The sequence below is a fragment of the Mirounga leonina genome, unplaced genomic scaffold (assembly GCF_011800145.1).
Source record: "Mirounga leonina isolate KUSES-001 unplaced genomic scaffold, KU_Mleo_1.0 Mir_170, whole genome shotgun sequence".
Taxonomy (NCBI): domain Eukaryota; kingdom Metazoa; phylum Chordata; class Mammalia; order Carnivora; family Phocidae; genus Mirounga; species Mirounga leonina.
The window spans coordinates 25,141,207-25,158,851 of NW_023270433.1; the positions used below are offsets into that span (position 1 = coordinate 25,141,207).

A 17,645-nucleotide genomic window follows, 5' to 3' on the forward strand; every position below is an offset into this window, starting at 1 on the left:
TCCCACAGCTGTTTCTTTGCAGACCTCACGAAGGAAGATTACTCATTTACTCTTTGGATAATCTCATAATGTTGACATGCTGAGCTGTCAGATCTTCAGGTTACCTGAAGAGGCTCTCTTTTTAAACCCTTGCATTAAAAATAACCCCAAATTCACACTTGTTATCAATGGCCCCCAAGGCCAAAACTGCAAAGGATGAGAATAGCAGCAATAAAATGACCATTCATTCAATACCCACCATGTGTCAGATGTTGTGCCGGGCATTTAACATGTGCGCCTTTACTCCTTACTCTCTCAAGATAGTCAGTGGAGATAGCCTCGTTATCCAACTCTACATGAGTGTGGAAGCCACGACTGTCTGGAAAAATACAACTGGCACTGAGAGAAGTCAGACTCAAAGCCAATCCTCTGTTGCCAAGAGCCCACGAACTTTCCTTCCAGTCCACTAAGGTCCTCCCGAGAACAGAACAGTAGACCTTGGGAACACTGCGTTCCCAGGATGGGAAGAACTCGAGCTGGTAGGAGATGTCTGATTACTGGAGGGGCAGGGAAGGGAGATTCCCAAGAACCTGCATGCTTCCTCCTGTCCTAATACCTGATTCTGCAATCCCCTGAGGTGAGCTGAGCAGTCAAAACACTTCTGCTTCTTGGTCTGGTCAAAACAATAAGCTGTCCTCTGGCTCACTGAGTCACACCTGCAACCTCCCCAACCCCACAGCTTTGGGTACACTGTCAGCAAGGAGACCCCTCCATGGCTTTCTGTATTTCTGAAGCTCCAAACCTCGGCAGTTAAACCCTCTTCCCAGCTGCCGCTTCCTCAACATCCTTTCGCTATCAGAAATCGCAACACAACCCCTAAATTGCGACAGAATCAGACAGACTTGCCACACCCGTTCCCCGCCCCCCTTCCCTCTCCTCCTCTGAATTCTGTGTAGCGTAGTGTGGCCCCCCCAGACTCTTCACGGCATAGGTCTTTTTGTTTTTCGGGTTTGTTGTTGTTGTTGTTGTTTTTTAGAACAACACAGGCTATAAATAAGTAATTAAGTAAACAAAGAAATAAATCTGCCTGGTATCACATCCACTTTCTCGCTCACAACCACACGAAAGACTCCAACACTACTGCGTGCACAGAGTCCTCTTTCCATAAGCAATGCTCACACGAGTCCAGACTGACGTTTTGGCCACGGCACCAGGCACTCACCAAGGGCACCTTACCTTCCCACTCCAATTTCTATACTGTTTCAACCTGCCCACGTTTCTTCCTTCACTTGAACCATCATGGTTTTATATTAGATTTTCCTCCAGAAAGAATGACTGGCAATTAATCCCAGCGGCCCGTCCCCGTCCCCCCCCCCCCCCCAACACTGGGTGGTTAGCTAGGACTCCGAAGCCCCTTATTACCATTAGAGTCTTCCACTTCTTCGGCTGGGGTAGTTTTCTGGGAGGAGTGGTGAGCGTGTGAGGAGAGCAGACTGACAATCCGTGGCCTAGGGAGGGTCAGGGCTTTTCCGTGGACCTTGAGGGAGTGTTCCTTCAACTGGCTGATTGTCATGGTGGAAAAGGAGCACCAAGAACACTTGTAGGCATGTTCACCTGGAAAAAGATGGCGGTAAGGGGCAGAACAGGAAAAAGAGGGAAGGGTATAAGGTGGGGTAGAAAACAGAATTGGCATAGTTAATTCAAGCGAGGGAAATGTCTCTGAAGCTTCATGGTCTAAGAAGCCTCACAGACAAATTACCCGCCCCTTCCCACCACAATGCTCCTCTGGGATTGAAACTCTTCGATGAGCTCCATAATCAAGTGACCTGGTCCCTTTTCATTTCATGCTCTACTTACAGGGACGAGCCCATGGATTGATTCCCCAACAGGGAGTGAAACCAAATGTCTACGATCCCTCCTTCAGGAAGGTTTCCCAGTCTCTCATTCTCTCTCTCTCCACTAGAAATGACCATGTCAGCTTTCATTCAAGGATATTTTTTATCATCTGCAGAATATAATATACTTAATTCTTATTCCAAGGGCCTATCAGTGGCTTTCCAAGCACAGGGTAACTAAGTGCAAACTCTATTGTGCTATTTTCATTCTTTACTTCTTTGCTGACTATGCATCTCCTTGATTCCACACATCCTCGTTTGTTTTTTTTACCAGTTCACAAACCTCAGCATAAAACTCCATGCCCCTACCTAATCAATAGGGAAGAAATGGGTAAAAATAAGTCATTCTTTTTTTTTAACTAAGAGAAAGAGAGTTGTATATGTATAAGCACATGTGTGTATTTCCAATATTCTTTGATAAACAGGACATTTCAGTAAAAGTAGGCACTTTTATTTTAATTATTTTTATACCACAGAAACAGTGACCAAATGAGACTATGGTTCACCTTTGCTCTAAGTCAGCTTTTAAATTAAGTGCATTTTAAAAGGTCAGGCTGTGAAATGGGCATGCTTATGTTGTTGGACAAACACTGGTTTGATTGACTCAGAAAGCAGTTTTGCTTTTCCTAACATTAGGCTTTGAATGCTCATGCTTGCAGCTCAATATCTGTACTGCTCAGGGTTGATATTAAGAAAATATCCTTGGGCGCCTGGGTGGCTCAGTCGTTAAGCGTCTGCCTTCGGCTCAGGTCATGATCCCAGGGTCCTGGGATCGAGGCCCACATCGGGCTCCCTGCTCGGCAGGAAGCCTGCTTCTCCCTCTCCCACTTCCCCTGCTTGTGTTCCTGCTCTCGCTATCTCTCTCTCTCTGTCAAATAAATAAATAAAATCTTAAAAAAAAAAAAAAAGAAAATATCCTTTAACACACAGGGTTTCCAGCCATTAGGAAATGATTAAGTAAAAGTGGACACAGCTTCTTGATGAATGATCATTCATTAAAATAAATTCTTGAAGGGCTTGTAATAATATAAAAAAATAACAGAAAATAAAATAGTGATACTCAGAAAAACAAAGAGAAAGGCACAATATATTTTAGATTAAATTATAATCACAACTGTTAAAAATAATTATAGAGGCAATGGTTGAAAGGAAGTGTTATCAAATGTTAACAACAGTGGTCTTTAGAGAATAAGATTATGGGGTGACTGACTCTTATTTCTTCTTTCATTTCCAAATTTTCTCTAATGAGCAGGAGTTGTTTTTTGGTTTTTTTTTTTAACATTTTTTTTTAAGGTGAAATTTTAAAACCAGAGGAGAGGAAAGAGAAGGAAGTAGAGGGGAAAAAAGGAGCAGAAAGGACCTTGAGCAAGGAAAGTTTTGTGGGCCAGGGAGGAGGAACTGTGGAGAGAGCTGCAGAGCAGGAATGAGAAGGTAAACCTCTGCCCTCGCTTTGACCCAGCTGAGATGGGTCGTTCCCAGCCACCCTGAAAATGACTTAATGTCTTCACATGTGAGGTGAGCACAGCACCCCAGCTTCTGCACTGAGACTCCGCTTTCCCACTGATGACTCCCAGATCACGTACTGCCACGAAAGCCTTGAAGAGAACCTTCAGTGACGCAACAAACTACAGCCCAAGGTGGAAGAGAAGTTCAAAGTCAGAGGACCCGAGCAAGAACCTCAGTCAGTCCCCAGCTGTCATCTGGGAGTCCGGATGATGCCCGGTTGTCAACAGTGGTATCTATTACTATAATAAATATGGATATATAGAATATTATTTACCATATAACGTGGAAATGTATGTGTCAATACATATTAATCATTGTATAAAATTCCAATGCCCTTCTTATTCCATTTTTAAATTCTTTAATGCAAGCCTGGCTGCATGAACCTGGTTGGGTAGTGGCAAGTTGCACAACCTGAGAGAGAATTCAAATCCAGATTATTTGATTCGTCTATGTGACTTTTACCTTTTAAAATAAAACAATCCATCTAGCATAGACAAGATGAGTCAGGTGTTTTGGAAAATGTATTGGCTTTCTCCAAGCCAAGACACGGACACCAAGGTTCCCAGGTGTGCAGAGAAACAAATTATACCGCTCCCCCCTCTCTTTCTGGATGCTTCCCTCTTGCCAACCAGCGAGCACAGGAGGCCCGTGTGTGTGGTCAGCTCAGTGCCCTGGAGTCCGTGGGCAGCCTCTGGTACTTTCTTAAAGTCCTTCCCACAGGCCAAATCATTTACCCAACTCCCACTGCTTACACTGCTTTTGCCAAGGCGGAGACCTGTGAGAAAGACGGAGGGTGTCCCAGCTGAAGAATTTACAATACGCACACACATTACAAAATAGCGGTCTGAACCCTGAAGCCTCTTACTCCATAGCCTTTAGTAGACTTTTCCCGAAAATATAAAAATACTAACAGACGAACAGCCAGCCTCCCTGTCCCATCCCCATCCACAGCCCAGTGGGCCTTGGGCAGCTGGATGGCTTCAGGAGTTTTACTCCATGAAGCCAGTTCGACAGGACCCATCATCAGGAAAGGTGGTCAAAACCTCTGAGCGGGCCACTGGGTGCTGTGGGGTTGGGCTTCTGAGTGTGGCTGAGAACACCACGGAGAGGCCCCCAGGTCCCGCTGCCCCGCCTTCCCTGCATCAGACCTCTTTCCTCTCTTGGCTGAGCTCTGATGTGCTACCCGCGAGCATCCTCCATCAGATGCAAAAAAGAGAGACCAGCAGCATCTTGTCAGCGATAAGGATGCAGGCTTTCGTTCTGGAGTCGAATTCTTAGTGAGTGGGTTATGTGGCCTTGAACAGGTCACTTTTTTTTGTATCCTCCTCTGACACTGAAGGGGATAGCACCTACCCTTTAGCACTGTCATGAGGATTAACTAGTGTGATGAATATAACACGCCTAGTGCACAGCCTGGTAGGTGAGGGATGCTCAGGACGGAAGCACGAGGAGATGGAACAAGAGTTACAGAGACCAGCACAGCTCCTGGACACTCATGACCCACAGTCATTTCTTATCTGCTGTAAGGAAATGTATTTAAGGGTATCTCATGAGAAATCTTGCATGTCTTGAGGACTCTGACACTTTGAACTTCTCAAGACTATACTTTTATTTTAGTTAGGAATTATCTTCAGTAGATGCTAACAATTCATGCATTTCCATTAGAAAGCCTGGGTAGGGGCGCCTGGGTGGCTCAGTTGGTTAAGCGTCTGCCTTTGGCTCAGGCCATGATCCCAGGGTCCTGGGATCAAGCCCCGCATTGGGCTCCCTGCTCAGCACGGGTGTCTGCTTCTCCCTCTCCCGCTGCCCCTACCCCGCTCATGCTTTCTCTTTATCTCTCAAATAAATAAATACAATCTTAAAAAAAAAAGAAAAGAAAAAAAAAAAAAGGCTGGGTAATTTAGAAATTTCTCTAAAAAACAAGCCTGTTAGTAGCACATAATCAACTATGACATGGGTGACATGGGCTTGGTATTATTTTGGCTTCAGGAGATTCTATAATTTTTCTTTATGTTTCTTCATTAGATTAAAATACAAATGAACATGCAACCATGTCAAGAATAACTTCTTCTCATGTGCGGGATAAGAGACTTTGAATTTCGCTCAGGGACCATAGGATTTCAAATCCAGAGGACTCATGCATCAGGAAGGCCAACTCACCAGCGTGAGCCTTGAGTATATGTGTTTTCAGCCGGCTGTTATAGGAGGACTTGAAGGAGCAGAGTTTGCACCGGAATGGTTTATGGTGTCCATGGTGGGTTTGCATATGGCGATCCAAGCTTGATGGAAAAGAAAAATAAAGGAGAGAGAAAAACGACAGGATTAACAATTACATACATTTTTCTCCCTGCCCTTTTCCAGCAATCCCACTTCGAAGCTGTTCAAAGTCATTTTGTTACTTCCCAAGGATGGTGCTTACCCAAACCAAAAACAACAACAAAAATGACAAGAGTGGCCGTGCCTACTCGAAAGGGAAGGGAGGCTCAAGGCAGGAAAAGATCAAGAGCCTTTTTGGATTGAGAGACATGGCAGTGGGAACAGGTCATAGTAGACTCTCATTTTCCCTTCCCTAGAAGCACGTATAATCGGAAGAGGGCATCCAAAGAGAAAAGATGAAATACCAGGGAATGCAAGTTTTCTGCCAAGTTGGTGAGGAGTGCCTATCAAATAGTCCCTTAACTTATTCCTCCCCACCAAAAAAAGGCATTAGAAAAACTGTGCATTTAAAAAGGGCTTTCTTTTTAAATTTCAATTCTGCATTCGTGGTGAACACTCAGGAGGGGAAGGGAAGTTTCAAAGTAGTTGAGCTCCTTGCAATGGGCTGTCACGTCTCTGTCTTTGTAAATATGGAGGCAACGTACAGATATGGTTCAAAGAAGTCATGTGATCCAAAGGCCACTCATCCCTTCTGATAAACACCGCAATGTTTGCTGTACCTCAGTCTTCCAGAGCAACTTAGAAAGAAGTTATTTAATTATGGTGAGCTCCCAGTATTTCATAATAATTACTAGTCTAAAAAAATAATAAATCTCCCAAACAAGGTGTGGGAAGGAGTTCTAATTTGTACCGGTACCCCAGAGAACTAGACTCCATTCTAAATGACTCATTTGGGAATGGTTGCTGCTTACCATTTAAACATATAATGTTCTCCTGAGCTCCAAAGCAGCACTTTCAGTCGCCTCCAGACATTTCCCTCTGGGTGTCCTTTAGCTTTCTTAAACTCAACTCAACTCAGCCCTAAACAAAACCATTGGTTTTTTCCCCTCCAAAAAAGACGCTTTTCCTCATCTCCTTGCTTCTACAAAGGACACCACCATTCTCAGTCAACCAGATCGAACAGCTAGGTGTCATTTGTCCTCTACTTTGTTTCTCATCCCTCAGCCCCTACATTAAAGTCAGTTTTTCCAAATCATGAAGATCCTGCTTCCTTCAACCATTCCCAAAGTTCCATCCTAACTCCTTGGATCACCTACTATTATTGCTTCCTAATTGGTTTCTCCCATCTTTTTTTTCAACTCAAGAGCATGAGCTATGGCGTCAGACGGCCTGGGTTCAAATCCCAGCTATTGCTTATAAACTGCGTGGCCTGGGCAAGTTACATAAACCTCCTCAATTTTCTAATCCACAAAATGGAGACGGTAGTGGGCGCGTACCTCATAAGGTTGACTTAAGGATAAATGAAATAATACTTGAAGGTACTTTGCGCACTGCGTGACACATAGTAAGTCTCAATAAATGTCAGCAATTATGATGACTACTCATTCCAGAGTCTTCCTTTAGCCAGTAATGTAAATTACAAAGTCTTAATTCCGCATTCAAAGACTCCAAATACAGTCTCTACTCAAGTCTTTGAACTTTGTCTTCCACTATTCTTTTACATTACAACTTAAAGGTTAGTCAGACTGGACCCACCAGCTGGGCCCCCACGAGCCTCACGCTCCGTTCCACAGGCTTATGCTCTCATCCCTTCCACCATGTTGTACGTCCTGTCCAAACTATTCAAGTCCTGTCTTCTGACTTTAAGACCCGACTCAAATGCTCCCTACTCTGTAAAACCTTCCCAATTCTTCCACAGTGGAAGAAGTAACATTTCCCTTCTTTGAAACTTCATAGCATTTTACTGATAAATTTTTGGGGAAAGATAAAGTGCCTTATTTTGCCTCATTTGTGTGCTTGCTTTGTTTATAACTCCCCTAGCCCCTAAACTCCCTTAGCTCACAGACCATGGCCTCTTCATCTTTATATCCCCCTTGGTACCCCCCACCAAGTCCCCAGCACACTGCCTAGCCCAGGGAGTATCCATTTATTCACAGGGGTCTGTTGAGACTCTACTGGGTGTCAGAAAGCAGGATAGATGCTGGGGAATGAATACTTCTTAAACTGACGAGAACTACACAAGCTTTACGTCAGTGCACGCATCTGACGACAAAGACGAGACATCAGGCTCCGTGGCACTCAGGGTTTGTAACCCATCCTACCCACTGGAAAAGCATTGCCTCCTCCTGCATTTCAACAACTAACTAGCACTTTGTCTTTTTAAGAAGCAACCAGCCCAACATTTATTTTCAATCATCCTAAAAATAAACAGCCTGTCAGTCTTACAATCAGTCACCTCCTTCCAAGACGGTGGCACACATTATCGGTCATGTATCTCTCTCAGACAGTTCAAAGAGAAAGGCAGCAGAAGGTCGTTTCTTCTCAGAACCACCCCCCTTCCCATCAACCCCCAAAGCCGGTCACAATACTCCAAATCTACAACTCCAAAGCTGTGATGGCCTCAGGCAGCTTCTTCGCCTCAACCTCCCTGTACTTCAAGCACCTCTTGGCATCAGTAACTTCCTTACTTTTCAAGGTATTTTTAAAAAAAAAAATCTCAAGCAATGATTCTTTGGTCACATGACGGAAGAGTCCTAATTCTACCTCCTCAGCCCCTCAATTTCCCAAATTCCCATTACTTCCTCGAATGCGGATGAGGTTCTGGATGGACGTTTGACAGATACACCAGTAAATTCATCTACTTTCTAGTCTTTTGTAAATCATAGCAATGCCTCCAAAATAGGCACTTTTCGAAAAGGCCCGTATTTGCCAAGTCTAATGTTAAGCAATCTCGTGCTCTTGATCCCCTTTGACAGACGGGGGGACTGAGGCCCGAGGTAACCTAAGCAGCTAAGCAGCAGGTGCGAAGCCCGAGCGGGGCTCTCGGACTCCTCCGCGCCTCTGCTGCTCCAGCTTCCCTGCTTCCACTACGACACCTCCCTCCCTCCCTCCCGACCACTAGCTGCGAGCACGCGGCAGCACTTACTTGTGCCTGAAAGCAGAAACAAAGGAGCAATACTGGCAGCCGTACTTGTCCTCGCGGGTAAACATGGCCAGGGCCAGATGGCTCCTCTCATGAGAACGCAGCCCCTGCATGGACATCAGGACTCTGTCACATTGACTACAATGGTATCCCCCCGGCCGGGTTTCATCCTCCAACATTCCATCAAGCAAGCAGTGTTCACCATCCACCCGGTCCACCAGGGCGCCACTGGCATCTTTGGCTGCTTCCAGTCCATCCAGGAACAAGTGGGAAGGGTCTTCAGCCTCCTGCTAAGAGAACCACACACACACACATGCCCCACCAACAAAATAAATATCCATCATCATCGTCTCCAGCTCTCCTCCTCTCCCTTCATTCTCCCAAACTCATCAGCATCTCCTGCTCAAGCTTCCTCCCCTGCCTCTGGGGCTCCCCCTAGAGGGAGGGCAAACCCGCCTGCCATTCGTCAGGCAGTGCTGGTGTTTTGAGGGCATGTCCAGGCTCAGGCTGCTACTGCCCGGGGAAACACGAGAGAGGGGCTTTCCCACTGTGAAGACCGTTCACTCACTTGGCTCCCATCTTAGAAAGCACATTCACACAGCCATCCCACCTGAGCTGACATAAAGCAGGGTTAGGGTTATGGCTCAGAGAAAAGAAAGGAAGGAAGGAAGGAAGGAAGAGGGGAGAAAAAAAAAAGCGGAGAAGTCTGGGCACCTAGGAGCCGTGGGCCATCCTTGGGAAATGAAGGAATGGGAAGGACCCTGCCCTTCGCCACCTAGGCTCCTCCCCACTCTGCATGTGGTGACTTCACCCATCGTTCGGGAGGCTGCCGTATGATCGACTGAAAAACTTAAGGAGCAGCCTGGGCTTAAGACACCCGTGTTTGGAGGTGACTCCTTGGGTTACTGATTACACACGAAGAGCTGCCCCGTTTCCCTTGAGCGATTCCAGGAAACAAGCCTGGGACACACCACGGGGGCGTGGAAGGGGCCGACCGGCGCTGTCCCCGGGGGCCACTGTGCTGCTGAGAGCCAGAGGGGCTTCGGTCTTAGTGAAGGAAAGCAGAGACTTTACGTCCATGTTACGTGGGCACAACAGGACACCAGATCGAGAAGGGCCGGTGACAAAAACATAGTCACGTAGCTAGAGACAAAGAGCTGAGCCCTGAACTAAGTTCTCTGCCCCAAAATCAGAGCTTAGCCATATCCTGGAAGGCAGGGATGGTGGCTCGGTCCCTGAAACTGCGGCTGCTGAGGGGATTCCGATGTTCATGTTCAAAACAGGCGGCCCAACAGAAGTCAGGGGCAGGAGGGAAGGCACTGGTCAGCGACAGACGGGGAAAAGGGGACGAAAGAGCCAAATCAGGTCAAGGGGTTCTTGGGGCCCTACTGTGACCGGGAGGCTTGTAGTGTTAGATTTCACGTGTCTTACGCTCCTCAGAGGACCCAGGCTAAGAAGTAAAAGATTCTCCTGGGCTCTCTGCAGTGTCAGCCAGATGAGAACAGTTAAGAAGTCAGGCAGCGGGAGGAGCAGAAGAAGATGATGGGAGCAGGACCCACTTGATTCCTCTCAAGAGCTCGAGCAACTCGGAAGAGCAAACACCTAATGGCACTAAATGCAGAACAGAAGGGCGACCCAAAGCCTCCTGTACCGAGAGGCCCGGATCTTCCGTTTCCACCAAACTATCCGCGTGGAAGGGAACCAGATCGAAACGCGACCAGGTCGAGACACGGAAGATGAGAAGAGGGTCCAACCTGCAAAAAAATCAAAACAAGCCAGACCGATCCAAGCACAGCTCAGGAATGCCCACATTCTGGGACGCCCTTTCCTGAGCTGCTTTGAGCAACGGGGGTTAATCAGTAACTCCAATGGCTCACACACAAGAATGCTCATCCAGACCTCCCCCCTCCCCGGTCCTCACCTTCACGGCGGCGGACACCGCCGGGACGCTGCCGTACTGGACGTGCTTTCGGAGGTGGTTGCAGATGGCTCGGAGCGTCGGGTGCACTTCCACACAGAATTTACACTTGTAGCCCACCACCTTCCTCTCCTTGATCTTTGGCACCTCTTCTAAGTGACCAAAAGGCTGGTAAAATACAGTGGTAGCCATCAGTACTCCGAGCCCTCCCTCGCACGCCGGCATTTACGCTCGTAGCTTACTAGCAGATTTTATTTCAAGGCGGATTAGCAGGTTAAAAACCAAGGGAGAGCTATGTGAGTATTTTTACAGAACGAATTCGTCAGAGCCGTGGCACGCTGCCTACTAGGCAAAAGTCTCCGGAACCCAAATGTGTTACGACTTGTGAGGAGAGAAGATTTCTGTGGAGAAGCCTCATCGTCACGGCCACCGGGTCGTGTGGTTTTCAAACCAACGTCAACTACGCAGGTGAAACGTTGCATAGCTACGCCATTAGTGAACGTCTTGACCAAAAAAGTTAAAAAAAAAAAATTAAAAATTAAAAATTAAAAAAAAATAATAACCTACTCCTGGAGATGTTAAGGTTCACGTAGCAGACACTGCAGACCAGAACCACGGCTGAGAGGTGCCGGTGACACCGAGAGACGGCCCACAGCTGCTTTAGAAAGAGAGCGAGCGTTGTCGTGTAACTAGGCCTTGGATAAGGCTACTTGGCAGAAGGAGATCCAGAGAAACCACCACCCCGGCCCTCCCCTGGGGAGCCCTGGGAGGAGCGGGAGGGAGGGGAGCAGGGCCGTGGGGGAGGGGGAGCAGAGACCGGGGGATAATCAAGCTCGAAATGTTTAATTGACTTATTGAGCTCTCTGGCAAGCTAAGTCACTAGGAAGCCTGTAGCAGTTTGGCTGGCAACGAAGAAGTGCGTGTGGGCACCAGTGATGAGAGGCCTCCTGGGGGAAGGGAAATCAAAACATATCCTTACCCTCTCTTGTTTGAAATCTGCAAAAGCACCATCTGCATATTTCTGCTTGCTCAAAAGCTGTTTCCTCCTCTCCTGACGTTTGGCACGCTTCTGGAATTCCTCATTGTGAATGTTCAAGTGTGAGGTCAGCTCCGCCGTGCTTTGCAGTTTGCTATCACAGTGCTTACACTGGTAGGCGGGGTTCGGCAAGCGGGGGCCGCCGCCCAGGATGACGAAGTCCCTCTTCAGGTCCCGGCTGTGGTGGTCAGTGTAGTGCATGCACAGCAGCTCGGCCGTGCTGAAGGACAGCTTGAAGCACTTGATGCAGTGGAACGGGAGCCACTCCATCTCCGGGGCTTCGCTTCCCTCCACCTCGGCGGCTTTCTCGAAGCTGCCTCTCTCCTCCTCTTCCATCAGCACTGGCTTCTCGTGCTCGTCCGCGTAGACGGCCGTGAAGTAGCCGCCCAGCTTGCTGGCATGCTGCTTCTTCGGGAACACCCCCGGGTGGCGCTTCATGTAGTGGGACACGATGCCCTTCTTGCTGAAGGACTGGAAGGAGCACAGCGAGCACTTCTTCTTCTCGACGGCCCGCCGGAGCTCCTCGCTGAGCTGCGGGGAGTCGTCCTTGGGCGGGGACGGGATGATCACCTTGTTGGGCTTGTCGCTGATGGTCCGGGAGGCGGCCAGGCAGTGTGTGTAGTAGGCGTCAATGTCGTGGCGCTTCTGGTAGTGGGCCGCCAGCCCTTTGCGGATGGGGTTGGTGTAGGCGCACAGGGCGCACTTGAAGAGGTTGTTCTTGCCCTCCGGCTGGGCGCGCACGTTGTTGTGCTTGATGCGGTAGTGCCTGGCGATGCCCTTCCGCGTGGAGCAGAAGTACTTGCACAGCTGGCACCGGAACACCGTGTGGGAGACCAGGTGCGAGGTAGAGAAGTGAGACGTGGACACGGGCTCCTCTCCCACCTCCTCCTCGGTAACGGAGACCTGGGAGGGGCTCCCGTCCGTGGCCACCTCGGGCTCGAGGGAGACCGGCAGCTTCGGGGGCGACGGGGAAAAGACATCGAATTCGGGCTGATTGTGATACTTCTCGTAGTGGATTTTGAGCTTCTCCAGAGTGCCGTGCGTGTACGGACACAGTTTGCAACGGTAGGCGCCGTAGCCTTGCTTGAAGATCCTGCTTGTCTCCTCCACGTCGTTCTGCGCCATGTCGGCCGGCTGCTCCACGTCGTGCACAAAGTCCTCGGCGGTCACCTTGATGGCCGGGTGTCGCTTCTGGTAGTGGGTCAGGACGCCGTGGATGCGGGTGTTGATGTATGGGCAATGCCGGCATTTGTAGACGGCGCCTGGGTTAATGTCGATGTCCTGGGCGAAGTCGGCCGCCTTCACCTTCATGCCGGGGTGCTTCTTCCCGTAGTGCGTGAGGAGGCCGTGCAGGTTGTTATACTCAGACTGGCACACAGTGCACTGGTACGGGGTGGACGATATGGCCGGGTTGGCCGAAGCCAGCTGCATGCTTTTCTCTGGGGAAAGCCTCGCGTCGTCCGGGCACTCGGCGTCCTGCTCGGGGAGCGGCGGGGGCAAACTGTTTTCACGGTTCGCAGGACCCACCAGCTCTTCGGCGGAGTGGGGGAGGGGATTCTCAATGGCGTCTTTCTCCTTGATGATATCCAGCAGCACCGACTCATCACCGTTCATGGCCCAGGGGTGGAAGGCCTGGTAGTGATTGGTGATGTCCCAGATGGACACGGCTTCAAAGACACAGTCTCTGCATCTGTACGTCTTCGCTTCCGCGGGCATCGTCAGAGAGGGAGGGGACGGGTCCGGCCCAGCCCAGAGTTTGGTGGCCATGTAAGTGTAGTCGACGTAATGCTCTGGGTGCCTCCTTTGGTAATGCAGGAGCAGACCGTTGGGCTCTGTGTGGGAGTAGATGCACCACTCGCAGTGGTAGCCAGCTTCTATCAAGCCATCGAGAAACGCCCACCGCATGATGGACGTGACCGTGGCCTTCAGGGCAGGGTGGTCTTTCTTGATATGCTTCCTCAGTGCATAGAAGTAGGGGGAGGTATATGAGCACTGCCTGCACTTGAGCGCTCGCAGTGTAGCTTTGTCCCGCTCCACGCTGGAGGGGGCGACGAGCACACAGCCGGCAGGCTTCCTCTGGTTCCGGTCACAGAGGCTTCGGATGGTGGCCGTGTGCTGCCGGATCACATCTGCATTGGCCTTGAAGTCCCGGTGCTTCTTCTGATAGTGAATGAGGACACCTTTGACCGTCCGGTTCCCATAATCACAGTGCTGGCAAAAGAACATCTCATTCTCCACAGGAGGGCCGTCTCGCTCAGAGCTGCCACGGTTCAGCTGTTGCATGGGGGCGGGTGGCCGAGGGGAGCCTTGGGGCCCCTCGGACCCTCTCATCATTGCAGCTGTGGGAGGAGCCTGTCTGATATATTTGGCAGTGACCTTTATTTCTGGGTGTCTTTTCTGGTAGTGGACAAGCACTCCCACAACTGACCGATTGCTGTAGGAACAGTGTTTGCAGTAGTAAAGCTCAGTACTGAGGTCTGGTGGCGGGGGTTGTGGGGGGGGTGGGGAACCCATGTTGGACATTTTGGGAGACATTGGAGCACCCACCTCAAATGATAATTGAGAAAGGGCAGAGCCCCTGTCCACAGACACCATTCGCATGGTTTTCTGGATCCTAAAGTAGGAAGCCTTTTCTTCCGGGTGTTTCTTCTGATAATGAACCAAGACAGAATGCATGTTGGGGCTTGCGAACGAGCAAACGTCACAATCGTAAACGACGACAGTGTTAACCGAGGGGTCCTTCTGATTTTCACATTCTGGAGTAAAGGTCTTCGAAGGAGTGTTTTTATTAAACGTAGCTGGCAGACCGCCCCCGCGAGCCACGGGAGTGGAAGTCGCCATGCTCTTGGGGGCCGAATTCAGAATCTCCCTCAGTGTCTGGGATTCCGTATTCAGCCCTTCCTGCTGCTCCACGACATAGCTGGAGAATATCATTGCGTTGTTAATCTTGACCGTGGGATGCATTCTTTGGTAATGTGGCATCAGGCTTCGGACGTTCGGGCTCGTGTAGGAACAAAACCGACACCGGTAGATCAGGTCCGAATGGTCAAAGTTGAGTACGTTCATGGCTTCCGGGTGGTGTTCGCCATAATGCTGCTGCAGGTCTTCAAAGTTGGTGTAGTCGATGTAGCATTCCAGGCACCTGTATACGGCACTGTGATCGTTGGGGTCCAAGATGTACCTAAAGCTGAACTTGATGTATGGGTGCATCCGCTGGTAGTGGGTGCTGACACTCCGGGCAGATTTGTTGTTAAAGTCACAGTGTTTGCAATAGTAAAGCCTTCCGGAGTCACCAAAGTCTGTGCTCTCGTTATTGTGCTCTGTTCCATAGATGGGAGTCTGGGTGTTCAGCAGAGCGGCACTGGAAACCTGGTGCTCTTTCAGGTTTGTCGAGGAGCCGTAATAGTCCTCTTCGTCTTCAGAAAGGGTGAGCTCAATCTCAGCCCCGTTGGTGGCATTGTAGTCGTGGGCGACGCTTCTGAAGCTGGGCTCCTTCTGGGGCTCCCCGGCGTCTCTCGCCCAAATCTGTTGGGCCGAGAAGGACGTGGACACCTCCATGACCGGCTCCGTCGGCTCTTCCTCCCTGTCCAACTCAACCTCTATCTCCACTTCGTTGTCTTCCTCTTCCTCCTCGTCGTCCTCCACATTGATCACCGCGTCCTCCTGCTGTTTTGTTTGGTTGATTTTGCTCTGCAGGTTGCTTGCTATCTCGTCGATCCTCGTTCTCTTCTTCACGGGCGATAAATCTAGGGGAAAGTCGTTAGCGAGCTTCCTGGAGGCCTTGGCTACAAAATTGTTCTTGGAGGACAACCCAAGAATTGAGGTCTGACTTTTCTTCACAGTGTTGCTGGAAGAGGGGTGGCTGTCCGTCTCACTCTCCAACGGCAGGCTTGAGGTCTGCCCCTCGAATTTTGGCAAGTTGTCGCAGAACGAGTGTTTGTGCTGCTGATGGACCCGTAGCCCTTTCAGAGTCGTGGTGGAGTAATTACACATGGTGCATTTGTAAGGGTGCGGGGGCGGGGCTTGCACGGGCGGCGGGGGCTGCTGCGTCGGCGGGGGCTGGGGCTGCGGCTGGGGTGGCACCTGGTGGGGGGGCTGTAGCTGCGGCGGCTGAGACGGAGGTGGCGGGGGCGGCGGCGGGGGCGGCGGCGGCGGGGGCTGTTGCTGCTGCAAGGGATCCAGCAGGACTCCTGACTTTCTGCCGTTGATGCTTGAGCCCTCGTAAGACACGACCCCTTCGGTCAGTGGAGAAGCGAGGCTTTCGCTCTGGGAATTCACAGCATCCCAATCTGACGCCGTACCCGTGTGACACTGTTTGTGAGCCCCGAGCTTTAACGAGCTCTTGCAAGTAAACGGACATTCGTCACATTTGTAGACGGCGGTCTTTCCGGACAAGTGGATGTTTTCTATGTGGCGGGAGATGCTACGTCGATGCATAGTGAGGAAAGGACAAAAGGGGCACTGGAACCTATTCATGAACCTTCTAAACGGAATGCCCTTGGTCTCCAGCAACTTGTTGCCGTCCGAGCCCATCAGCTGCTCTGCAGACAAGCCCGATGTCTGGTGATCCATAGCATTCAAGCCATTCTCGCTGTCTAGCTCATTCAGCTCTTCATCAGAACTGGAGTCATTCAGCATGCTGTTAGTCTCCAGGTCAGCGGAGGAATTGGTCATGTCAGCCATTCCATAACGCGATCTCTCCGCCAAGTTAACGAGGCCAGAGTTGTGAGGGGACTTCGGCTTCATCTGAGGGTAAGACACGGGCGGAAACTTGGAAGCAGATGAAGAATTGGGTCTCATGATGGAGTTACTGATGGAGCCCCGGAAGTTGGAGACATTAGCGCTGGGCAGCTCCCGGCTTGCAGCATTCATGGACAGATAGGTGGAATTGGAAGTGGGGCTGGGGGCGTTTTTGTTCTGCACGTCAGGGAGGTTAGTCCCTTCTTGCTGCTGTCGGAGGCTGGAAAGGATCTTGACCATGCTTCGATGCTTCTTCATCATGTGGTCACACCAGCGTTCTCGGCGGGGGGTCTGGTAGCTGCACCACTCACAGCAAAAGTTGCCTCGAGACTTGGTCAAAGGCTTGACCATGGACTCTAGGATGCTGCGCTCCACAACCTCTGCTGGCAGTTCCTTGCAGGGGTCCTGCAGGGACACAGGTGGGACCACGGGGTCTGGTATCGGAGCAGGGGCAGGGAGGGGAGCAGTGGTCTCCTTCAAATTGTTCTTGTGATACATCTTCTGATGCTTAATTATTCTCGCCCTCCTAGGTGACTTGTATGTGCAAAACTGGCAAGAGAAGACCTTTCCAAATCCCTCGTGCATCATGATATTATAATTTAAGGATCCTGGAACAGGGGGGCCCGCCGAACTCCCTTCAGCTTGAGCTCCGTGGACCTTCCTTGTGTGTTCGATGAGGAGGTTTTTCGACCTGAAGTAGCGTACGCAGAACTTGCATTGAAAAAACTTGTTTGTTGGTTTGGGATTAGGGGCAATATGCTGACCGTAATATCCTGGACTGTGGCCATAGTAGCTTCCGGTCCCCAATGCAGTTGCATTTTGACCTAAAGAAAAAGCATGAGGTAAGTGAGAACAGAAAAGCAAACAAAAGAGAATTAAGAAATTCCATCACGCAAATCAATTTTTCTTTTCAATTATTCTTCATTAATAAACATCACATTCAAAAGTCCTAACATCTCAAGATGAGGCCTTGAAGAGTATTAATGAAGCATTCATGAACGTACACATATCGCTTCTCACAGATGAAGACGCAGCATTCAGCTTTAGGAACGATACTCACCTCCTCTCCACCAATGTGCCCTACAGCTATAAAAAGATGCATTTCACACACTGCGACTTTCATCCCAGAATTCTGCAAGATACTGTCCCGTTCTCCAAATTGAAAGGAAACTAAGAGATATAAGGAAGCCGAAAGGACAATAACGTAGGACACTCAAGAAGAGAGACGTGACGCCCAAATCGCAAAGATGGCTCGCAGAGAGCAAGAAACTC

At 49.8% G+C, this 17,645-nt stretch overlaps 1 protein-coding gene across 12 annotated transcripts in view; it reads right to left on the reverse strand.

Moving 5' to 3' along the window:
* ZNF462 (zinc finger protein 462) overlaps positions 1 to 17,645 on the reverse strand; it is a 136,319-nt gene that overhangs the window by 62,114 nt on the left and 56,560 nt on the right. For 7 of the 12 annotated variants that reach the window (XM_035016140.1, XM_035016137.1, XM_035016135.1 and 4 more), the window contains 5 exons: positions 11,577 to 17,197; positions 10,601 to 10,765; positions 8,683 to 8,969; positions 5,541 to 5,659; positions 1,402 to 1,593 (listed from right to left, as the gene is read on the reverse strand). In XM_035016140.1, coding sequence (XP_034872031.1) covers positions 1,402 to 1,593; positions 5,541 to 5,659; positions 8,683 to 8,969; positions 10,601 to 10,765; positions 11,577 to 17,197 — 6,384 coding nt within the window. Of the gene's footprint in view, positions 1 to 1,401; positions 1,594 to 5,540; positions 5,660 to 8,682; positions 8,970 to 10,190; positions 10,434 to 10,600; positions 10,766 to 11,576; positions 17,198 to 17,645 lie in introns of those variants that run through there. The other 5 variants (XR_004681248.1, XM_035016145.1, XM_035016142.1 and 2 more) reach the window with 5 other exon arrangements.